We start from the raw sequence: 25,753 nt of genomic DNA, 5'->3' as shown, positions 1-25,753 counted from the left end.
ATTAGTTTTTGCAGTTAATTTTTCCCACATTTCATGATATACAGTACAGTACTGTGTTGGGTTAACTATATAGATCAGTAATAGGTAGTGAAAAGGATTTAAAAGCACAATCCAGAGAATCAAGATATAACATTAGTTGTAATGGTTTGGTACTGAGGCAATAGACTAATAGGCAGTAGCCTCTGTACCATGGTCTTCCACTGTCTTAGGTTAGAGTTCTCTTGCTTGAGGTTACACTTGGGCATACTATTCTATATTATTTCTCTTCCTCTTGTTTTGCTATAAGTTTTACAGTTTGTATAGGCGATATCTATTTTGATGTTATTCTTCTTAAAATATTTTTTTGTTTCCTTTCCTCACTGGGCTATTTTCCCTGTTGGAGTCCCTGGGCTTATAGCGTCCTGCTTTTCCAACTAGGGTTGTAGCTTATCAAGTAATGATAATAATAATATTGTATAAAATGAGTATTGAATGAATAATTTAGATTTCGTATCACTTTCCCCCATAACTCACCTCCATCAATGTGTGTGGAAGTCAGGATTATGAAAATCAGGGAGATTCTTAAGAATAAGTGTAATTTAAGTAATAAAATTTCTTATTAATATACTCACCTGATGTTCATTTGCATACCCACCCACCTTCCCCACTGGCTAGAGATTAGGTTATTAGATTTAACTTTGAGGCTTAAGATAAGGCAGGTTCTGGCTAGCCACGCTGTGGTTTTATTAATTACTAGATGTTCTTATTGGTGAGCGAGAGGTTTAAGCCCCTTGAAGGGAAGAAAATTGAAGTGTTTTAGTTTTTTGGGGCTAACATTGATATAAGTAAATTTCAAGAGAATATTAAAATTCTATTTTTGCCTCGCTTCATCCATTCCTTTCGGGCCTCTTCCTATTTACCCATCAAACTTCTTCCACTCTCAGTGTGCAAAGGTCTAGAAGTATGATTTGATGGTCATACATCACATACATACATCCATATACCAAGGCACTTCCCCCAATTTTTGGGGGGAGCCGACATCAACAAATGAAACAAAGCAAAAAAGGGGACCTCTACTCTCTACATTCCTCCAGACTATTATATTATAAGGGTGTCAGTGTAAATATGAAGCTTTAGTATAACTTTTGTCTCGGGTTTCTCTTGATAGTTTTGTTTCCTGACTGTTAAGTCATGTCTTGTAAGCACATTTTTATTTCTTGGAAAATGATTGTCTTGAATATATTTATTGTTGTTCCGATGTTTTATGAAGTATTGGAATTTGATTTTGCGCCACTGTTTTCCTGCTTTGTTTTGATTTTTTTCCCTTAACCTTTAGAAATAAAATCTTTTCAGATCTCGCTAGGAAACCAAGGAAGGTAGAATGTTTGTTTGTATCTTAATCAGATTAGATTAACTTTAACATTAGTTTAACCAAAGATTTTTTAAAAGTCTAGTAAAGTTTCTTGTGGCCTTTTGATTTGATTTAATGTGCTGTTAAAAACTGTGTGTGTTGTATACATTATAAATTAATTGATTTGCTAACTTAGGGAACTTACATATTTGTAAATTTCAATAAGTTTGTTTTAGAATGTCAGGCTATTTTGAATTTATAATTTATTGACTATTATTAAATACTTTATAGTTAAGCAGAAGAAAACAATTATTTTTTATTGGTATGTCCAGTATTAATAATTTGTCCTGAAGTAAGTAAAGCAGCACTACATTCATGCTCAACAGACGTGCAGAGCTTGTGGAGACTGTGGATCTCGAACTCCGGGGAATGGGATGTCATCTCGATGGCATGCCAATTTCACAGTATGCGACTCTTGTTACCAGCTCCGTAATAAGGGCCTTGCCTGTCCTATATGCCGTAAAGCTTACAGAGCAATTGCACAGAAGACCATGGCGCAGTGCTGTAAATGTAAAAAGTGAGTACATCACCTAAATATTATACTTAATCTATGAATATTGCATTAAGAATGTATTTTGTTAATAGTAGTTTCTGTTTTTTAATATATTTTTATTTAATTTTGAATATTAAAGTATTTTGTCCAATCATAAAAGGACTTTGATATAGTTTGATTTATTGGTCTTTTAAACTGTTTAGTGGTTTAATTTAAATGTTTTTCATTTATTCCTCATATCTTTATTTGTTATCTCAGTGAATCTCCCAAAAATTCATTTGCCTATGTTTTAGTACATTAACAAGATCTTTAAAGTCACAAGAATTTATCCTGGATGTAATCTACTAATATGACTAGCCCCTTTGATATTACAGATGGTCAATAAATGGAACCTCCATCATCTATTTACTGTACTATATTTCTCTTATTCCTTGTTTGATCGAAGCAAGAACTTGTTGGTAGAATGTCTGAGTTACGAGTGTGGTGTGTTTTGGGGATATGATATTTGGATTATTGTTGCTTGAGCTCAATTTCTCAAGTAATGTACTCTTTTCCTCCCAGAATTAGTTTATATAGTGCTCACTTTGAGGTGAATTCTATGGAAGGTGCATTCTATGGAAGGTGCAGAACTTGTAAGGTACTGTAAACTCTGTGGTAGAAGATATATGACTGTCGTAATTCTTATATAGAAAATTAAAATGAAATAGTTTTTGTTTCTAAAAGGCTTCATATTTTATGTCTGGCAGAGAGCATGGGATTTTATTTTAGATAATTTTATAGCTGCCTTCAATAATTAAGACAGAAATTATAGTTTATTATGCTGCTTATTTCCACATTGAAGGCAATGTTAATGAATTTCTTTATGTCGGGATGTATGAGGAGGACTCTTGAGGGAGGCACTGGCAGGAAGCTGTACAGAAAGAATTCCTGTGGAGCAGTTTCCGGGGTCTAGGGCCAAGAGACCAAGAAGGAGAGTAGATGGAGATGAGCTGAAGTCATCCCCTGCCTAGCTCCCCGAACCAACGCCTCCACCAGCCTGGCTGTCCTTGGAAGGGGAATAATTTTCAGCGTCTTATGGCAGTGCCCTTGAGACAGACTTTCCAATTGTTCAATCCCCCTTATCCCTTATGAGTTAGAAGAAAATAATACCGGGAGGAGCAAGCTCTTCTTCCTAAATGGACTCCGCAAGCTTTGGCTTGGAGACCGTGATCGTGAGCAATATGTCTTCAAGCACACAGTGTTTGGAAATGTCTTCAGTCCCCTGTTGGGGTGGGGGGTGAACCAAAAGAGGTCACTTCTAAAGCCCAAACAAATGTTGATTTACTCGGGTATGAACATTGACAATATTGTAAGAAAAACGTCTCATCTCGGGACAGCCCTGTACGCTTTCAAGGGGTGGCTATCCTGTTAATTCAAGAACCCTATCTGCCAGCACAACCTTGGCAGAAGTTTTTATTACTATTATTATTGTTAATTGCTAAGCTACAACCCTAGTTGGAAAAGCAGGATGCTTTAAGCCCTGGGGCTCCAACAGGGAAAATAGCCTAGTGAGGAAAGGAAACAAGGAAAAATAAAATATTTTGAAAACAGTAACATTAAAATAAATATTTCTTATATAAACTATAAAGACTAACAAAACAAGGGGAAGAGAAATAAGATAGAATAGTATGCCCAGGTGTACCCTCAAGCAAGAGAACTCTAACCCAAGACAGTGGAAAACCATGGTACAAAGACTATGGCACTACTCAAGACTAGAGAACAATGGTTTGATTTTGGAGTGTCCTTCTCCAAGAAGAGCTGCTTATCATAGCTGGATCATTTGACCTCCCTTGAATGTCTGGTTCCGAACGGTCGTCCCAACCTGCGGTCTCGTCAATGGGAGCTGAAGAGGCACTGGTCGCAAGACTGCCACCCTCTTGTCAGTAGTGGAGGATTCCAGACTCAACCTGGCATGGTAGCAAGACAAGACGAAACTTTTAGGGGACTCTTCTCTTCTATCATTCCTGCCAGAACTTTTGTTGTTCACTTGTGCAGTGAAGGTAGTCTGGGGAGCCCACCTCCTATAACAGCTAGGATCAAGGCAATGGACAGATCAGTACTGTCGATGCCATACCAAAGAGTTGGAGCGTTGAGCAATTCCTCGCTCTCCAACATTTTTTACCTCTTTTGGCTAGGCATTTGGTGTCACTGATGACCAACACCACCGTAGTGACAGATATCAACAAACAAGGTGGTACAGTATCCCTGCAGCTTTGGCAGCTAGCAGTATAAAATCACAACTGGGCAGTGCACAACTCGATCTCTCTGAAACCCCATTTCATTCCAGGCAAATACAAGCATTGTGGCAGACAAGCTAAACATGGAGACGCAGATCGTTGGATCAGAATAGTCTTTGTATCTTGTGATAACGAAGAAGATCCTGACTTTGTGGAATTTGCTGACAGTCAACCTTTTCACAACAGCTCTAAATCGTAAGCTTCCAATATATTGCTCACCAGTGCCAGATCTAAAAGCAGCGTTCGAGAACGATCCGAACACCCCTGGGACGTCCTCGACATCAATGCTCTTCTGCAGTTCTGTCTGATAAGGAGAGTCTTAAACCGAGTCCTATTCTCAACAGGACTCATTATGATTCAAAGTAAATTTAGAGTGGCACCTGGAACTTCTACTTCTGATATAGACTGAAAGTCAACTACAGAGTCCTTAACAGTCTTGTTCTCCAGTAAAGGCGAGACCTCTCTCTTGGGACCTTACTGTGGTCGGGTAGTCCGTTAAGAGGGCACCTTATGAATCGTTGAGGCTTGCCCTCAAAATAATTTTCTTGCTTGCCATAAGCCTCCTCCAAATGGCTTAGCAAGCTTCATGGACTCTCCTTTAGTGTCGCTCATACCGAGCGCTGGAGACAGGTCTTGTTCTTCTTTGTCCCTGGATGTGAAGCTGAAGCCCAGAATCCATCAGGTTCTGATTCCAGGTTCTTTTTCGCTTCAGGTCGCGAGCCTTAGAACAGTAATTGACGATTTTGATCAGCTGCTCTTGTGTCCTGTAAGACCGCTAACAACTCGACCGCCCCTGCAGCACCTTTCTCTTTTCTTTTTCTTTTTCTTTTTTTCAAAAGAAAAGTTATGGACCGTACCCATTCGCTATCCTCACCTGCTCCGGGGAGAGCTCTGATTAGGGCTTGTGATGTCGGAGTCATCATGACCATGCCATTGCAGGTGACATAGCTGCCTTGGCTCCTCTCACAGTGCCATCAGCATCGGATCGATGGAGGTTACATTTTAGACTCCAATAAAAGTCAAGAAAGACTGGCCCTTTCCTTTCCATCTTCCCCTTCTCTTAGGGCACAGCATCAGACCCCTTGTCAGCTGGAATGGATTTGTTTGTATGTAAGTTCCCCTTAGACTGTAACTTTTCTATTATATAATATAGAAATGTCAATCCCCTCACGTGTTACGAGGGGGTGTGTGTTTTAAGCAGGTAAACCCATGGAAATAAATATGCCTCATTGTTACTATACAGAGATTTTCTGCTCCACATCCTTTATTGCACATGCCATGGACCATCTGGTATTGCTAAACCACCTTGGTGTGCACGAGGTGTAAGGAACTTTAACTTGGCACCACTTACTTGGATTTGAGTTTTTGATAACCCGGGATAAGTACCCAGCCAGTTGGAATAGGGACTCTTTCCCACCTAAAGATGAGTCCTATGTAACCGACTAAGGGTTGTGTATGTGCCGTAACAACTGACAAATTTGCAGATCATTTGTATTTTTCCTAATGAATATAGAACCGAGTCCTTTACAAATACTTTCCCGTCATCATCTAACCCATAGAAAATCCTGGCATTCTGCTTTACCAACCAAGGGTGTAGCTTGGATAGTAATATGTATATACAGTATTTTTTTTCTTGAATGTTAATTAGTTTTTTATTATCAAATTTCTTGAATCCAAACTATTCAAAAAGATATGATTAAATGCATCCTATTCCTGGTGATGCTTATCTTGAAAATCAAGAAATAAGGATATATATTACTAACAATTTTGAATATTACATTGAAATGTGATGGTGTATATGATAAATATTAAGCAGAAGTAATTTCTTTACAGGCATGTTCACAGTGGATGTGATCCAGATGCTGACTTAGGCTTGATACAGAGTAAATATAATGCAGATAGAACTTATGAATATATCTGTACTAGCTGCAACAGAGTTGCTCCTTCACCTAACCAATCACCTCAAGTTTGTAAGTATTATATATATATTTTTTTAGAAACTTTGGAAGGTCATAGTGCTCTGTTTATTTAACCTAATTCAATGTTTTAGTACATCATATTGGTTTTTAGGATTTCATGCTAAAGAATTCATAATCTTTCAAAAAATTTTTGAACGAAATCAGTCGGAAGAAAAGATGAAAAAATAAATATAAGGCAGAAAGTAATTCTGGGAGGGCTGAAGGAATGTTGTAAATGACATGTAATGCTGTTAACAGTATGCCTTGCAATGTCTACTGTAAGTGTCTCCCCTTTACAAAGTGTTATTTTTTTAACTTGTCAGGAGGCTATTGACATAGAAGTGTGTTTCATCTTGTAATTTTCTGTACGATAATTCCTGTTATATAGTAGTGCGTATACTGTTAGTTTATCAGTTTATATCAAGTAAAAAGAATAGTATAATATTTCTTATTCAGTTATATGTTATTCCTTCTAATGGGGTTTTCTCATGAGAAAAAACAAAGAATATTTTCTATCACAGTTACTGTATCACTGAAGGTTATTCAATGTCACCCTTTATATTTTGTCAGTCGCTGAAAATTCATTATGCAGTATGACAGTGGTTTCATTGTCCAAGCTTTTCATTTGTAAAATTAATCGCCCATGAATTTCAGGTAAGTATTGAGGTAGTTATTTTTTGTTTTGAATTTAGTTTATATACCTTTTGTGTACAGTACTGTGATTTTTTCTTATACCAGTATACTGTATTGGATGAAGATCTGAAATAATAAAAGAAAATAGTTATTTATGCTAGGAATTCTTGAAGAAGCTGTATTTAAAGTTCTGCTTTCCTCTTGAAGTTCACAGTAATAATTTGCTTATTTTTTATGATTGATTGATTGATTGATTTAAAGTTTTCAGGCATCCTTATTTTTTATGATATACTGTATGACTTGTTATGATGATAACTTGAATAACTTGAGTTTGTTTACTTGTTCATATGTTAAGTGTCTGTTACATTTTGAAACAAAGGTTAGAAAGGAGAAACGAATGGAATTTATTTTTATGTATTTTTAGCCCAAGAAGACAGCTGTGATGGGCCTCAGGGATCATCTATACATTCTGAGGATTCCAACGACATGGATTTAACTCCTGAAGGGAAGTACGAAGAGTATTCAACAATATCCAAGTCTCAGGGATCATCATACTTTAGCCGAGGGAAACCAGTTGGCCTTGCAAGAAGAGGAGGATTTGCCCCAAGGCTACGTGGTGGAACTATTGGTAAATGCAGTCCAGGAAAGAAAGCCTTTTCAAATTCTCGCAAACGTGGTCAGACTCTGCCAATCCGCAGGGGACGGGGTGGTGGTCGTGGTTATAGAGGATATTTCAATTATCAAAATATATCGCAGGTGAAGCCAATTTCCTACTTTATTTAACCTTTTTAGTCTAAAGTTTTGACATTGTTGAATTTTTTAGCTTTCTTATATTTTTATTCTAAGGTTTCCTATCTTAACTAGTGTAGTAAAATTTCTTGTACATGAACATGAGTATAGGTATTGTAAAAGTAAAATAATTTTTTTTTCTAGTTTATTTTTCAATATAAATACGCAAAATTTGTCATTGAAAGATCACTGGTCTTAAAAGAAAATACCATTTTCTTTAATGAAATTAAAATTATATGGTAATTCTTGTATATTTAATAATTTTTATGTCAAACAGAGCTTGCGTTGTATTATTTTGTGTTGTTGGAATAAGGGCAAATTTTCAAAAATAGGATCGTAAAGAAATCTTAGATTTTCAAAAGAATTTTACTTGCTCATAATTTTATGATTGGGACTTTCTGTAATTGAATGAGGAAACAGTTTAATTAACTTAGTGATTTCATTAACTTCATAATAATTTTGATATGCTTTTGCAACTTTGAATTAAGATATGTTCACATATTGTTACTGTTATTCATTTTGTTTCTTTATAAAGGTTATGGAGGTAAATCATGGCACAGGAAAAGAAGAAGGAGAGGAGAATAAAGTGATCCTGATATCAGCCAAAGATGAATTCTGTCTTGAGCAAGATGTATGTGCCATGTGTGGAGCCTTCGGACAAGATCAAGAAGGCCGCCTTATCGCCTGTGCTCAGTGTGGCCAGTGCTATCATCCTTACTGTGCTAATGTAAAGGTTAGGCTTTAGTTCATGTTTGAGAATAACATTGTGATATCCTCATGAATGATCAGATTAATAGATTATGGATTTTTTTTACCATTAAATATGTGTTGTGAAGTGCCTTAGTATTCTTAATTATAGTGGAATGGCAATTGTTTCTTTTGCCTACTTGTGTGAAAGGGTAATTGTTCCTTTTGCACATACTTGTAATCATAATTTTTTGTTTTCTGTTTTCCCTCAAATTTTTGCTCCTATTAAAGCATAAGAGTTATGTTGTGGTCATGTGGGGGTTTGTGGAGTTGAGCTCGGTGAAGGTCTTAATCCTGTAGCTAGATATCATAAATTCGTAGGATTCTTATCAACTTTGACCCTTCCGTGTCTCCTTGTGAAACTTGCTATGTTGAGTATTTAGGTAGACTGTTTGCCCTATAATATTGCTGTATATAGATTTTCTAATTTCATATCCTTATAATGTATTTGTTTTTTTACTGGTGAATATTACTTGATTATAAATATCTTAGAAAACCATAATTATCAAGATCTTAAGAAATACTGATATACTGTTATTTTGAATTTTGACAGATGATAGACATTATTACTCTATTGACACATTTGTAACCACTTACCACTTTCTTAATGGAGATCCTGTATGAAAGTGGAAAAATCCCAATTTAATTGTGGTTCATGAGTAATTAACTTTAACTTTAGCAACATTCAAAATTTAATGTGTATAATCTCTCAGAAGTAGCTTATGGCAAGCAGGAGAATTTAGTTAGATTAGTATGACTGCTGGTCATGTCGGTCAAACAAGCATACAGAAAGTCAAATCAGCCGTCAAAGGTTTATGATGGTTCAGCTTTGCTTGCCAGTTCCAAAATTGTCTTCTGAAGCTAAACATGGTCATGTACAGTACATGGAAACAGAGACATAACATTACATGCCTTATTATTAGTGATTGCCTCCAAACCTTAATCACTGGTGCTTAGTCCAAATGCACCAGTGTGATATTGGATCTGTGAGTTCCAGTACCATTCTCCTGACTCAGACGTGCGTAGGTGATGACTCGTTTCAAAGCTTACCCATCTAGAGCTAATAGTGCCTGCATTGAAATCCTTATTTCTTGGTGGTCAAGCTTAGATTAGAATTTACGTGACCTTGAGCCTGTTGTAGCCTGGTACAACCTTTATTCACCTGTTCATATAATTCACCGGAACACATTGTGCCCAGTCTTAGAGGTGTAATTGGACATAATTACTACTATTGCACAGAAAGGTTGCTCATTTGTGCCTGGTAATAGAGGTGTGATACAACAGGCCACATTACTAGTCAACAAACTACCTTATTAATGATTTAATGATCATTCCAGTGCCCCTGAAGACATATCCCTCTTGTAAATGACTCGGGTTCTTAAAATTTACTTTTAAAAGTTAGTTATATTTATAAAGTTAGTTGAATATTTTGTTAGTCATACAGGAGATGATCACTGAGTGGTAGCTAGAACAAACAAAGAATTGATTTATTTTTATCCAAGTGTTATTTTCCAAATTATATGTACAGCTACATGTGCCTATAATAGTGCCTCTTCTGGTTCATGTTGTCAGTATACCTCACACAGTGAACTGTAAGCATTACAGAAGGGTCTTTCAGTATGCATTTTTTATCCTTCTGCTTGAATGCCCTTCCGTTCTTCATTTCTTAAGACTTTAAATGTCAAAACTTCTTTTCACTTCTATTTGGCAGGGCACCTGCTAGGTTTTCCTTAAGTGTCTCCTCTAGCTGCATGGTCTCCCTACCACAGAAGCAGGCCATTACCTAAATTGTAAATCCAATGCATTCCTCTATTAGTGGGAATACAGTATTAATTTATTTAGTTACAGCTGCCATACTCCTAACCTTTGAAAGATACGGTATTGTTGATGTAAATTATTTCCATGAATCTTACCTTTGAATAATAGGCTATTAATTATATAGTGCCAACTTCACAATATATAAGTAAAAATGAAAATTATAATATAACATTTCTTGCTCCTCTGTAACCCCTCTGTGGGATCGCTCTACCCCTACTAACCTTCCAATTTACAAAAGGTAAGTGAAGGGAAATTGGTATCGAAGCAGCGCCAACAAAGAGGGAGATTCTGATCAATACACCGACAACTCTCCCTCCAAAGTGATTTTATAAGGGGGCCCTATTACTGTTTATGGTTCATTAGTTTGTATATGAATATTTCAAAATTATTTTGGTGAATCTGCTGTCGGTAATTTACCCAGATATTGCCTTAAATGCTTGTCAAATAAGTTATATTAGGACATGACCAGTCCTCGTTCAACATGTGTTTACGAACCAATTGTTCATTAGTTATCTGTCACTCAATGTGTAGATCTTGATGAGGCCAAGATGATTTGTTATCTTGAATTAGCTGACGCTCGAGTAGGAGAGAGAGATGCAAATCTTGGCAAAGGACTATTCAATAAAACTAGGGAATCTGATCAAATTGTTCTCTTGTTGATATTATCCGTGGGTGTTGACGTGACGTTTTCTGTGAATATGGATCTGTTGTAGACGTTAGTGGCCAGTAACATAAATTTGTTGTTGTAGAGTAGTGCCCAGTAATATAATTTGGATCTTTTCAATAGTGCAAATAATCTTATTGTCTATATGGTTTCACATATTCTTCCACAGTTGTTATGCATAATTTCTGAAACTACTACTGGTATGTTGGTAAAATGTAGTGATGTAGGTACTAACCTAACTCCTAATACTTTAAATTTCAGTGTTTCTTTGCGTAATATCACTAAAATTTTACAGGTACAAATGATAGAGAATTTGAAGTCGTCCAGTAGTACATCGCAACCTGGTGAAGATTTGAATACCCTTAACCATAGATCTGTTTTTCTTCCCTCTCTTCCTGTCTTTCAGGACAAAGGTACAAACAGCGTGGGTGATGTCATACCAGTGTGTCCCATCACACGGAGTTCCAATTCTCCCTTTGTAATATCAGAGCCATGTGCTCCTGAGCGGGTAAGATATAGACGCATTTCCTAAAGTCTTATTGACAGGTCCTAAGAGATCTGCGAAAAGAAAAGATTTTAGTAGAGGGTGTGGTAAACATGAACCTTATCCTTTACCTCCATGTCAGACCAGTAGACATATTGCCCAAGTTTATGACTGCAGGTCCTTTTTATAAGGAAATAGAGGATAGCTAATATATATTACATAAAGACCTTTTAGAATGATTTTTATGAAACTGCCATGTCCCCTCAATAATTATCCTATTTGGACATGGCACCTTGGGTGGTAATGCATTCCCCACTTGCATCTATTTCCACTTAGCTTAAAGTGAAGGGCATTAAACTCTATTCTTTTCTTTCTCCCGATCTCCAGGCAGACATTCAAAAGTGAATATGCTTATTGTTATTGACCCTTAGGGAAAGGAACAAAAGAAATTTAGATTTGTGGCAAATGTGGTAGCTAGTACCTCATCGGGTAATAGCCATATGACGGATCTGGACCATTTGAATTAATAAAATGTTTTAGATTCCATTGGTCCCAATAAGTGTCCAAAGAAACAAACTGCGGACCTTTATGAAGGTCACGAATAATATCTCTATGGGCATTCTCTTTCAGGTACAAGAGGCTGTCAGTGTTTGCTTGGGAGGTCTTTTTTTTATTTATTCAAAAAAATATTGCAAGGTACTACCCTTACAGAATGCATCCATCAGTATATTTTGCTGTGTCAGGTTGGCATATTTATTTTAATGTTATTACTGTTTTTAAAATATTTTAATTTTCCTTGTTTCCTTTCCTCACTGGGCCATTTCCCCTGTTGGGGACCCTTGGCTTATAGCTTCCTGCTTTTCCACTAGGGTTGTAGTTTAGTAAGTAATAATGATAGTAATAATTATCTAACAATATGTATGAATGAATGATGAAATTTTCTTCAAAACCAGTAGGATCACAATCTCATCTTATTAGCCCCTCATTTACATTTTTGAAAGCAGGTTTACTCCACTAACTGTTGCCTTCTTCGATACACTCGGGAACAGGACCATTGCTAGGGGGCTTTAGTAGAAACAGGCAAGAGAAATTACCTGACTTCTTGCTCTACAATTTGCAGACTAAAGAGCTTTCAGTCAGGGGAGATAAATCAAGGAGCATTTTGAGAACTGTTGTCTATTGATTCATTTATAGGAATAGCTTCCTGTTAAGTTACAGAATCCCTTGCAAGTCATCCAGAAACCAATTTATTTTCAAATTTTGTAACGTTTAGACTTATAATTTCTGATTGCACCTCGGAAGCTTCTGGAATGTTTGCTAACTTTTTCTTTAAGGGGATGTCTTGTACACAAGCTGGGTTTAACTTAGCTCCTACTGTATGCGCTATCTTAGATGATAAGAGGGCCACTTTGATACCATGAGATCTACACATAATTGTTCTTCTATAACATTTTATCCTTATAATCCTAATAAGTGTAGTGAACTAGGATCATCCTCTCCCTCCTGCTGAAGTGGCGGGTTTGCTAGAGCCTCTGTGTTTTTCTCAATTACCCAGTAGAAAATTGACTTATGAAAGATCTCATGACTCGTAAACAAAACTACTGACTTTCAACTACCTCCCATTCTCGTAAAATAAAGTGTCTTTTGGTTCAAGTTTGGCTAGGAATGACTGCATTTAGAGTTGTTGGGTAATATCCCTTTTCTTATATCTTCTCCATTATCAGATTTTCCGATTTTACCAAGCTATATTAACAACCTAGTGGTGTCAGGCTCTGTGGCAGCTATTGAGGATTTATTGCAGAAGGTAGAGGAAGTGCTTTATCCCTCTGCAGGTTTCTACAACTAACTTTTCCTAATTTCGGAAAGATGAGACCATTTCTGGATGCCTTAAGACTGAATAGAGTTTGGTTTCTGATGAAGTTATGAGGCAATCGCTGGTTTCAGTCCTAGCTTATATAAAAGAAGGACTGATGGTTTTCAATAAGTTTAACAGATGCTTATTTCCCCATTTTAATTTATCAGTAGTTCATGAAGTGTGTACCAACCGTTTGTTACACGATCGTACATAGTAACGACATTTCTTTTTTTTTTTTTTGTATATATTATGCTTTGTATCTTTGCTCTCCCCTCGCACTGATAGGGACCTGATATAACATGTCTGTGTTTCTCACCGTTAACTGTTAACAGCACCGGTTGTCGGTTGAACATGAAATTGCCTGTTATGTTTTTATGTCCTTTTTGCCTGGTGTTTATGTATAAACGGATGTTCTGTAATAAAGTTACTCAGTTGCTTTCATCCTGCCTTCTTAGTCACAGCCTTCTTAGTCACAGCCTCTCTCGGCCCGTCACAAGTGCCTCCAGTTTGTACATGGGAAAAAGATTTACTAATTCACTTGCCTATGTTTTGCCATGAGTGCGGGCCCCAAATACGTTCAAAATTAGTGAGCCTAGTGTCCAAGTACCTGCATCTTAGGGGCCATTCGGTTTCTGTTCTGTCTAGATGATTGGTTGGTTAGTGTTGGAATACTCCTAGAAAAAGCTTAGGTCTTAAATACACTTCGTGAATTTTCTAGCATCTCTAGGGGCTCTTGTCCATCTCTGGGAGTCTGTTCTACAACCATTTTAATAAGGTTACGGTATCTATTTAGTTATGAGAAGAGTATCTGTTCCTTTTTGGGCTTTTCTTACAGAAGAGGGTACAGTTGTGGGAGTTGCTCAAAATTTTCATAAGTGAAACTGTAGACAGCTCACATGTGGATGAGACTTCTGGGCACAGTGGCCTTTGTGGAATTGTTCATTTCTCTGGTAAGACTTCAGATGAAACCCTTTCAAATTCACCTCGCCCAATCATAGACTAGAGCTATTTGATGAAACACATCAGTCTGAAGGTGCTAATCCCAGATCTTTCTCCTCTAAGTTGTATCAAACCTAGGGTTGGGGTGCAATTATGGATGGTATTCATCTGTCAGAACAGCAGAGCCATCATGAGTCATATACATATAAACTGTAAAGATGAAAGGAAATGTAGCTAACAATCTAGCAGGTTTGATTATGGTAAAGCAATTTTTCCCTACTTTTATATTTTAAGTGGAGGGCCTTAGCAAAACGTGTTCCCTTCCATCATTGGCTGATATTGTGGATACGTATTTGAAAGGTAGGTTTTTATGTCCAATTAAAGCAATAGATGTATATTTTGATAGAACTAATATTAAGGATGCATTGCAAAATGTATTTTGTGGACGACTTTTGTGGAAAATTTATTTTGTGGATGTGTCCCTAATGGTTGAATGTCCAAGAATGCAATGTCTTTCTTAGTAAAGTATCTCATAGTCTAAGCTCATGTTTATTTTAGATGAGTCTTCTTTACCTGTATTGAAAGTCAGAGTATATTATGTAAGAGGTCCCACAACTTATAATTTTAAAAGGTATCTTTCACTAGAGAAAGTTTTAACAGCAGTCCAGTGTAGGATTACTGTATCTCTTTTTGCTAATCATATCTTAGGAGATCCATGTACATACATACATATAAGTATTGAAGTGGGTGTACATCACTTTGTCTCTGCTTAGACAGTCGGTGATTCAGCCTATTATTCAAAGATTTTTGGGAATAAACTGTATATTAACCCTTTTACCCCCAGGCTATTTGGAAATTTCCAACCCTTAACCCCCATGGGGTTATTTTTTTTCAAGCAGATTTTGCAGTATATTTTTTTTAAATTGCTCTACCAGACTTAATTTTTGTCATAGAGAGGTCAGGTTGGTCTCATTCTCTTGGAAAATGCCTGAAGTTTCTCAAAAAATTATCCAAAATATGCAAAAAAAAATTTAGATGGCATTTTTTTGCAAGGTCGTACCGGTACGTCCATGGGGGTAAAGGGATGAGTTTTGTGAAACGTACCAGTACGTCCTTTGTGGGTAAAAGGGTTAAAACTAAAATCACTTATTCCTAGTCTTACGTTCAAATCATATTAGTTCCCTCTCCTCCCTCCTTGAATGTAGGTGATATATTAGGTTAAAGATGTCACGACCAAGTAATATGAATTACGCTCTTTGGTTTGGTGCTGCTTTGGAACCAGCTTTCTTCTACTTTACCTCTAGGGGACTTCACAGGATTTGGGTGAGCAGTCTCATAAAATTAATTAGAACTCAGTGAGAGAAAATATTTTTCTTTAGAGGTTTTGGAGTTGGCACATACAAATTGATAAGCTATTAATCATTGGTAAGTATGGAAATAAATTATTTTAGTTTAAAAATCCAGATTTTTTTCTTAATATCGGAAGGAATGTACTTTATTTTTAAAATCAAACGTGTTATTTTTCTTCAAGGTGATATTAATTATTTGACCATTCTGTCTTCTCTTTGCAGGTAACAAAAGTAGTTCTTCAGAAAGGGTGGAGATGCTTAGACTGTACTGTGTGTGAGGGTTGTGGGGAAAGGAATGATGAAGCTAGGCTAGTGTTGTGTGAAGATTGTGATATTTCTTATCACATATACTGCATGAATCCACCATTAGATCAAGTTCCTTCTGGAGTTTGGAGGTGTAAATGGTAAGTAATATTTATGTGATAATTTTAACATTCTCAACAAACTATCAGTGTTTGCAATGAAAACCAAAAAAAATTGTTTATATTTTTGCAAATTTTTATGTTAATTTTCATATTAAGGTTCTTATTGTGGTCATTAATTCTGTTCTAGGTGTGCAATATGTCATTACTGTGGTGCCACTGATCCAGGTCCCAATTCCACATGGCAGCAGAATTACAGCATGTGTGGGCCTTGTATGTCAATGACTCAGTGCCCAGTGTGTGATGAACAATACGCTGATGGGGAGTTAATTATTCAATGTACAAATTGTGAAAGGTGGCTTCATGCTTCAGATGATATGATTCATACAGAGGAAGATGCTGAGAGGTGAGGTTCCTTTGAAGTTTGACAGTTAATTTTTTTTTTTTTATTAATATATATATATGTGTGCATGCATGTGTGTGTATGTGTGTGTGTTAAACTTGTAAAATGTAATTACCTAAAGGAAAGTAACATGGTTATATATTGCTGTACTTCTGTTTACATTATATTTGCAATTCATTACCTTTACTAGAAGCTATGGGGAAATATTGATGTGATATCTTTTTTATGGGAAAGTGTTGAAATAAGTAAAGGAACTATACGTATTAATGCTCAAGTTATTATAGGTACAGTATTATTGGGAAATGAGTTACATTTAAGTATTAATGCTTTTGGGAATTTTCATATCTTCGGTGCACCAGTATTTTTTGTTTGTAACAATTACCTAATTGAGTCAGGCATGTCTTAGAACAGAAAAGGGAAGTGGTTACTATAATACCAAGAGCATTTTAATTAAAATATAGATCAAAGTTATTTATATAATGAGAAAGAGAAGCTGTTAGAAATTTATCAGGCTGGAAATACCAGTTATTGAAACCCAGAAAATCCTGAAAAAGAGCATTGAAGATGAGCTCAAATGGGAATTCTGATAAAAAGGTTCACAAGCCACTTTGGCTTTGCAAGGACCTTGGTACATTTTGCTCAGACAGTGTCCTGTGCTGTGCAATAATCACTCGTTTCTTATGAAGTTCCCATGATAGGCCTTTTCACCAGTATGCATTTTTAAAGAGAAAAAAAGGGTTTACACATTTTAGTATGAATTTTTTATTTAGATAAGTTTTCCATTTAAAAAATAAGTAGCTTACGAATCTCAGTCAAGTACTGAAATATTTAATTTGGTAGGAATACTAATGTTGTTGTACTTTCCATCTTGTTATTTTTGTTATGCAGTCAACTCTTAACTGTCTTGACTTTTCTTAAGTAAAGAGATATTGCATTTATGAAGGTATTTTATACAGGATAGTTTCAGAATCCCTTTTCCAAAATTGTTGTGACAAAGTGTTGTAATCAATTGGTTAGAAATTCAATGATAATGTGGACTAAGAAATGACCCACCAATTAACTACCATTTGTCAGCATTAACCCCTTCTCTACGAGGCCATGGATCCGCTACTGGAGCTATGTACGAGATTTGTCACCATCGATATACTTGCTCACTTACTCTATAAGCTAGATTTCCACATTCATTTATTTTACTGATTATTACAGAATAAATTTTTTTCAATGTTGCTTTATTCTCCATTGTATTTCACTCTAAGCAACCAAAATGTTTTTCCATTCATTGTGAAGTGATTAGATTAGTTTACATTTTTTTTTCTTATGTGTTAAAAGAAAACTTTATATTCATTGAAGTGGCTATGTTATCCCATTATAATTCCACTATAAATAGCTGCGGAAAGATATAAAACTTCTCATCAATCATAATGAACTTTACGTTGTACAGAAATGTAATGAAAATAACCCTTGATTTCCTTTGACACAAGAAGTATTCTGTAATTTACAATTATAAGGTTGTGTAAAGCACTGCGATTTTATGAATAAAAAATCTTTATATAGCATATTTATTGAAGTGACTATGTTATTCCGTAATAATTTCACGATAAATATTCGTCGAAAGATATAAAACTACTCGATAGTAATAATGGACTTTACGTTATACAGAAATGTAATGAAAATATCCAATTTGTTTCCTTTGACACAAGAAGTATTCTATAATGTATAATTTATAAGGTATGTATACGATAAACTTGGAAATAGACTGCACATGTAAGATCATGACGAATACTGCATAGAATGACAATAAATGGAAATGATCACAATAGGCTAACTTTTACTCTGGCAAACAATGATTAATACTAATATTAAATATTTGAAACGTGAATATGATGTTATTTTGTTTAAATGACAATTGAGAAAAAAGGAATAAGTTAAGAAAAAATATAAATCTCATCTGTCAACAATTTGCATTACTGATAAGTTTTCGTTTCATGTGTGGAACTTATAGTCAAAGGCGGGGAGACTTTCTCTGTGATTTGAACACTGACAACATAGAAAAATTATAAAGGAGAATACATAATCATGAGTAACGACTAGAATTGAAAGTATTTTTGTTGGTGATGAGGTTAGATGTGAATACACTAAAATAGACCCTACATAATCACGATTAAGGTCTAGAATCGCAAGTATTTTGGTTGGTGGTAGGATGACATGTCTTCAAATGGTGGGTGTCAGGGTGGGTTTGAGTAATGACTAAGGTAGGGAATGTCGCATTGGTTAGAGAGATTGCTGTGATTATTTTATGGTAACATAAACAGAATAAAATAGGCTTTATGTATAAAGAAATAAAGGCTAGAATCACAATGACTTTGTTGGTTGACTGAAGACAGGAGGAGGAGCTAATATTAGGGAGAGGAGGTTTTTTAGTTAAATTTTCCCATGTGTGAACTTTTGTGATATACAACCATGTGCTATACTCTTTCGTAGCTTATAAAAATTATAATAATGAAGATAATGTATCGCGATGTCACGGTGTTTATTATGAGGCATGTTTTGACATATACCGAGGTCATAGTAGCAAAGGGGCTAAAAATTATTTTGGATATTTAGAAATTATTACTTCTCAGTGTTTTAATAAGACCAACAAGTCTTATTTGACAGGGCTTGCCAATAGTGTTCTTAAATGATAATGGAAGATTAAACAAGATGTTATGAAAGGAAAATAAGAAACTTGATACTATGTGCTGTATATGAGATATAAACAGTGCTGTCTCACATGGTAAAATGAATGGTAAATATTTAATATGGCATCATTTTATTATTGCTAATTTGATTGAATTGTGGCATTAGGAAAGCACAGATATAGTCTTCTTAGCTTAAAGAATTGTTCTTTTTAATCTATCAATCATTTTTTTTGTGTTCCCTTAACAGATGTGCAGGAAAAGGATATTTGTGTTTGATATGTCGACCTCAAGATGCCCTACCTCCTCACTTATTACCGCACACCCCACCTATGCGTCGTGTTCAGCCTCCTCAGCCCCCAGTCCCAGTTACTACTGCACCACCAAGTCCTGTACGTCCCCCAAGCCCAAGTGATATAATGACAAAGGTAAACTATACTATTGTAATTACCTTCTGGTATACAGTATATTAGTGGTGTCATCACTGGCTAGTACATCAAGCTGGTTCTGTACATGAATCTGGGATGTATGCTTGATTTGATTATTTTGGGTAGTACCCTTACTGGTGTGCCAAATTCGTTACTCTAATAAATGGGGAATTGTATCATATACAGTAGTACTTTATTAGGTTTTGCATGACATTAGACGATGACTTGAAATAAAATAAATTATTAAGAGATTTTTCATGTGCAACAGGTGACTTCAAAAGCCCAGTTTTGGATTGATGGCATTTGCCTGTCGGAGTGTGGCGTGTCCCAGATCAAAACGCAAACAATTGAACCTCAGAAGAAACCCAGGTTAGTGTAACATTTTAATCCATCTATTTCATGCAAGATTTTTTTATTTTATTTTTTACTAAAATAAATTTATTACTATAGACTATAATTTATATGTTATACCTAGTTTTAACGACTTCTGTTGTAATAGGAATCCAAAGACTGTTAGAACTAGTCGTGGACCATCCATTGATAGCAGTGGGAGCCGGGATGTAGATGACGACGACGATGATGATGAAGAGAAGCTTGATGATGAACCAAGGCATTGGGTTTATGGAATGAAGGAAGGCACAATATTACAAGCAAAGGTAGGATTATCTTTTCATGTTAGTCAATCCTTTTTTGTATCAATTCACCTTTTTATGTAATACATAGAATATGATAGTCCCTACCATGCTGAGAAAACTTGAAGAAAGTTCCATGATCATCACTATGATACAGTAGCCCTGTATTTAATTTAGTAAACTTCATTCTTTTTCATATTCTTGTAATCTTTAGGAGGATGGAACACCCCCGGACTTACCTGATGGTTTTTACACCTTACCTGGACCTGAACCGGGTACTTACACTTTGAGAAAGAGAAGATACAGAAACATTAAGACCTTGGGTGAGTATAGTAGCTGTTGATTTTTTATCCTTAAGGTAAAAGTGGAACAGATAAGTTGATTGAAATTGAAGTTTGGCACTTTGTCATTAGTTTTTCAGTGATTATTCCTGAAGACACATGCTGAGACCCAAATCCATCTACATTTTACACATCATTCCTCCTGAATAGCTCTTATTCTTCATAATATAAAGATACATTAAATTTATCCCAACATTCTAAATTTTTTTTATTCCTGAAATTCATCTTGTCACTCCACATAGCTCACTTCTCCACACCATCAGCAAGATCTGACCTTATTACTCTTGAATATATCTCCACTTTTATTTTTGTTTATTTGATTATAACATTACTCCACTGAATATCACAGTTTTTCCCATTAACTTTTAACACCTTAACAACTGCATCACCTTCATCAGTTTCTTCTTGTTTTGTTTGTATTTTGCTTTTATTTATCTGGAAGTTAGTGATATGCCTATGTCACTCTGAACCCTTTTCCTCCTTATATACTATGCGCTACCATTTTTATTGTTTGTGTTTACCACAAATTGCTCTCTTGCATTAGTACTTTGTCCTTGAATATTTTAGTACAGTACTTTGCTTGACTATATAATGAATTACAGTAAAAGTATCTTTAATTATGTAACTTTTCCATTAGTGAGCCTGATTAGAATATTATTAAAAGTAGGTGTGACTTGAGCAAAGTCATTTTGCTGATATCAGTCAGTAGTTTAGTTAAACAATTTTTTTTATAATGATAATGTTGATATTATCTAAGAAGTCTTAAGATTAAATGACATAAAAAAAATTGTTGGTTTTGACTTAAAAGTTTGTCAGGTATGGGCCATTTCATTGCTCCAAGTAATACAGTATATGATATTTGTATCCTTACTATTGTTAGTTCTTTGAGGTTTATACTATTGATTTGAACTTAAAATTTTCAATATTAAACTTACCCGATAATCATGTAGCTGTCAACTCCGTTGCCCGACAGAATTCTATGGAGGGATACGCCAGCTATCACAATACTAGAAGGGGGTGTATTTACCAGCGCCACCTGTGGCCAGGTACTCAAGTACTTCTTGTTGACACCTCCTCAATTATTCCTCTGTCGTGCTTCCGGCAAGACGTTCTGGGATACGCTTATGTTCTTGGAGTATTTTCACGACTTTGGTGAAGTATTTCTCTTTGATTTCGGCTGTCGCTTTACTGGAAACTTCTATATTAGCTTAGTTAGCTTTTGGAATTAATTTGATTAATTATGGTGACGAGAGAGTATGAACTCTCGTTCACCTTTCTATGGCCGACCCTTCCCTTAGACGGAAGTGTTGGTGTCTAAGAGAGTATAGACTCTCTTTCTTAATTTTGCTTAACAAAAGTTATAGATTTATTTTATATCTCTCCGCCTCTTATAGGCCTCTTCGATTAACTTCCTTTTATTATAAACTCATTAAAATTAATTTTTATATTTGTTTATATTCGACCTTCCTAATAGTAGGCGGTCTTTTACCGAAGTTAATAAACTTTGAGCCCGTTATTTCGGTTTTACCTGTTAACATATTATGCTTTTTCCGCCACAGAGTTTGAAAGAATTTCTTTGATAGTCTCGTACTATTTTCAAAGTTGAACTAACGTTTTGTTTTGTCTCTGCAGTTGTTGACGTTCAGAACGTTCAACTTGCACTCTATCGTTACGATAGAGAAAGAATGTTCACGGTTTCACGTTGCAGTAAGAGTAACCGTGTCTAGCGTTTTGTTCATTCTTTCTTAACTTAATGGTTTTGATCCTAATAAAGGAACTTTTCAGTTTTTTCCTTTAACAATAATATGTTTTAACGATATATATGATTGGGCTCTTCTCTCAGGTTCTAAGTCAAGAGAGAGAGAGAGAGAGAGATAGAGACGGAGGGAGAAAGAGGATAAACGTTTCATTCAAGCCTGCCAGGCGTACGAGTAACGTCGTTATCGTTTTTGCTCTTCTCCCTAGTCTCTTTAGGGGAAGAAACTAAACGTTTCTAGAGTGATCTAGTGTTTAGTCTCTTTCCAGCCACTGAATTATCTTTCATTAGATTTTTCTGTTACATTGTAATTCTGTTTTCGCAATTACTTACTTTGAGAAAGGATAGAATTGCGTATTTCAGGTACAAACCACTTAAAGTTTCGAGTTCAGTGAAATAAGTGCAAACAGAAATCAAAGTGATAAGTGATTAGTGCGTGAGGGTACTTTTGTGCGCGCCAGTCGTCCTCCCAGTCCGGGACCTCTTGCAAGCTCCCAAGCCCAGGGGAGAAGCAATGTCGAAGGGCATAAGGGTTCAGCAGGCCTTGATCGGCGCACAGAAGTATCCTCGGTGGTTGTGGGCGTGTCTTACCGAGACCGTCACTCCCACCCGCAGACGATTGAGCCCTTATTTTGCTCGTCTGCAGAAGAGATTAGGGGAGAAAATAAAGGCAGAGTAACGCTGGTCTCAGGTCTCAAGACCTCTTAAACGTTAAGTCCAGACCTATGCCAGACGTACGAAGTTAAAGTTCACAACCCGAATGCAGTCATTGGGTTAGCTCTGACTCTCCTCAGTCATCAGTTGATTACACTCCGCCTAAGAGGAGTAAGGTTCTGCCGCAACAGATCTCTGCTGTTAAGGCTTTACCTCAGCAGACCTTAGTGTCTGCCGACCCCAAGTTGACTCTACTGCAGTCCATACAGTCACAACTTTCGGTCTTGATGCGTGAGTGTCGGGCTGAGAGTGTTGCGCCTCCGCCTCCGCCTACACTCCCCCCCGCCTATGATCGCTCCGCCTGATCGCAGTACCACCTGCCAGGCGTACGATGTTGTGAACTCTACTACAGTCCATGCAAGCACAGCTTTCGGACTTGATGCGTGAGTGTCGGGCTGAGAGTGTTGCTCCTCCGCCTCCGCCTACACTCCCTCCACCTACACTCGCTCCGCCTGATCGCAGTACCATCTGCCAGGCGTACGATGTTGTGGACTCTACTACAGTCCATGCAAGCACAGCTTTCGGACTTGTTGCGTGAGTGTCGGGCTGAGAGTGTTGCTCCTCCGCCTCCGCCTACACTCCCTCCACCTACACTCGCTCCGCCTGATCGCAGTACCACCTGCCAGGCGTACGATGTTGTGGACTCTACTACAGTCCATGCAAGCACAGCTTTCGGACTTAATGCGTGAGTGTCGGGCTGAGAGTGTTACTCCTCCGCCTCCGCCTACTCTTCCTCCGCCTACGCTCGCTCCGCCTGATCGCAGTACCACCTGCCAGGCGTACGATGTTGAGCCACGTGCTGAGTTTGCTGTTCCCTGTGGTGTTCAGCCTCCGCCTTCCTTAAGGCAACCTTTACAATGGGATCAGGAGGATTATACCTCTCTTCCTCCGCCTCCACTTGCTGCTCCACCAGTGATGCAACACTCGGTTGAGGTACAACAACCTCTCCCGTCCATGAGTCAGTCTCCTCAGCTCTCGCTGCAGCGAGCTCAACCCTCCACAAGGCAAGCACCACAACACCTTAGCCTTGCGCCTCAGGAGCCTCAGCTTGCGAGACATTTACCTTGTTCTGCGCAGCCTCTTCCTCATCGCGCTCCGCTCACACCACAGGAACTGGAACTTGCTACTCCGCTTCCGCCAACCGCTCAGCAAGCGCAACCCTTGGGTTCAACCACTCATGCTAGGAGTCAGCCTCCTCCACCCATGCGCCTTCCTTCTGCTTGTCTTTTATTCAGCCTTTGCAGACTGAGCCTCAGGTGTTCCCTCAACGGAGTCTTGAAGAGGAAACCACAACTATTGTTGTTCCAGCTCGTTCTGACTCTGCTGTTCAGCATACCTTACCTCCATTTTCATACCATGGTTTAAACCCCATGCAAGCATGCATAAGCACTCTAGCACTGGTCATGGAATTTCTGAGAAATGTTAAACGCCATGCACACGCTCTGCTTTCCTTACAGCAGGCTCTGCTTACAGCAGGCTCTGCTTACTACATACTCAGCATACAGCATGCTCTGCATTCAGCATGCTCTGCATACAACATGCTCTGCATACAGCATGCTCTGCATTCAGCATGCTCTGCATACAACATGCTCTACATACAGCATGCTCTGCATACAGCATACTCTGCATACATCATGCTCTGCATACCTTACCGCATGCTTCTCAACACATCTTGGGTTGTTGCCAACTCACTAGACTGGCAAGCAGTTTCATAACGTTGCCTTCTAGTCTGCTGCTTTTGCACCAGTGAACCCTCACTCAGAGAACTTAGCTTTTCTAGGATAAGGTCCCTGTAGATGAGAAAGTTCTTTTCTCCCTCCTTCTGATATTCCCTTGAGGACTCTGTCATTTGGAGGGAGCCTTTAGCTGCATAACCTCTTATGGACTTTTATTTAAGCATAACATGCTTACAGGGAAGGTAATGGTTCCACTTCAGTCGCTAATCCCGTCTGTTACCACACCTGCTCCCATAGACCTTGAGCTGTGTTGCATGTCATGCAGTCCAAGCTTAGTCCTTGTTAGAGGATTTTTTGTTTACGGAGTCAATGTGTCACGGGGAAGACGTTCAACAACCAACAGAAGTGACTTGTTGTGACGCAGTGCGGCAACCTCAGCAACCCGTTAAGGAGTTGTCTGTACGACCCAGACAGTCTAGACAGATTCGGGTTGTCACTGTACTTCCTCGCTTGCCCATGATTGACAGTTTACAGACTGTGCAGCAGTATCATGATCTTGTGTCCGGCTCCGTCAGACGACTGGCTTTTAAGAGCTCCCACAAGTCGTCGCTGTCTGGAGATTTTCAAATGGACTATGGATCTGACCAAGGAACTGGGCCTCCTGGTCAATTTTGAGGAGTCTCAGCTCGTTCCATCCCAGACCATTGTCTCCTTGGGTATGGATCTTCAGAGTCGAGCTTTTCGGACTTGTCCGTCGGCCCCAAGGATCTTCCAAGCCCTAGAATGCATCCAGAGCATGCTGAGAAGGAACCGATGCTTAGTCAGGCAGTGGATGAGTCTAACAGGGACACTTTCATCGCTGGCCCTGTCCATCGAGTTAGGGAGACTCCACCTCCGCCCCCTTCAGTATCATCTAGCTGCTCACTGGATAAAGGACATGACGCTAGAGACGGTCTCAGTTCCTGTTTCCGAAGAGATGAGGTCTACTCTAACGTGGTGGAAGAACAGCATTCTTCTCAAGGAAGGTCTACCATTGGCTGTTCAGACCCCCGACCACCGTCTCTTCTCGGACGCATCGGACACGGGCTGGGGTGCGACACTGGACGGACAGGAATGCTCGGGAACATGGAATCAGGAGCAAAGGACACTTCACCTCTATTGCAAGGAGTTGTTGGCAGTTCATCTGGCCTTGATAAACTTCAAGTCCCTCCAGCTAAACAAGGTGGTGGAGGTGAACTCCGACAACACCACAGCCTTGGCTTACATCTCCAAGCAGGGAGGGACTCATTCGAGGAAGTTGTTCGAGATCGCAAGGGACCTCCTCATTTGGTCAAAAGATCGAAAGCTCACGCTGGTAACGAGGCTCATTCA

At 37.8% G+C, this 25,753-nt stretch overlaps 1 protein-coding gene across 17 annotated transcripts in view; it reads left to right on the top strand.

The window, feature by feature from the left end:
* LOC137619649 (histone-lysine N-methyltransferase 2C-like) overlaps positions 1 to 25,753 on the top strand; it is a 163,718-nt gene that overhangs the window by 49,077 nt on the left and 88,888 nt on the right. For 14 of the 17 annotated variants that reach the window (XM_068349868.1, XM_068349871.1, XM_068349873.1 and 11 more), the window contains 11 exons: positions 1,717 to 1,907; positions 5,993 to 6,129; positions 7,175 to 7,506; positions 8,075 to 8,272; positions 11,175 to 11,276; positions 15,618 to 15,799; positions 15,948 to 16,163; positions 19,086 to 19,263; positions 19,532 to 19,632; positions 19,763 to 19,919; positions 20,110 to 20,218. In XM_068349868.1, the coding sequence (XP_068205969.1) occupies positions 1,717 to 1,907; positions 5,993 to 6,129; positions 7,175 to 7,506; positions 8,075 to 8,272; positions 11,175 to 11,276; positions 15,618 to 15,799; positions 15,948 to 16,163; positions 19,086 to 19,263; positions 19,532 to 19,632; positions 19,763 to 19,919; positions 20,110 to 20,218 (1,903 nt within the window). The remainder of the gene's footprint in view (positions 1 to 1,716; positions 1,908 to 5,992; positions 6,130 to 7,174; positions 7,507 to 8,074; positions 8,273 to 11,174; positions 11,277 to 15,617; positions 15,800 to 15,947; positions 16,164 to 19,085; positions 19,264 to 19,531; positions 19,633 to 19,762; positions 19,920 to 20,109; positions 20,219 to 25,753) is intronic. The other 3 variants (XM_068349877.1, XM_068349874.1, XM_068349872.1) reach the window with 1 other exon arrangement.

Source organism: Palaemon carinicauda, chromosome 26 (genome assembly GCF_036898095.1).
Source record: "Palaemon carinicauda isolate YSFRI2023 chromosome 26, ASM3689809v2, whole genome shotgun sequence".
NCBI lineage: Eukaryota > Metazoa > Arthropoda > Malacostraca > Decapoda > Palaemonidae > Palaemon > Palaemon carinicauda.
The sequence above is the reverse complement of the archived record's forward strand: the minus strand, read 5'-3'. Positions and strand labels throughout refer to the sequence as shown.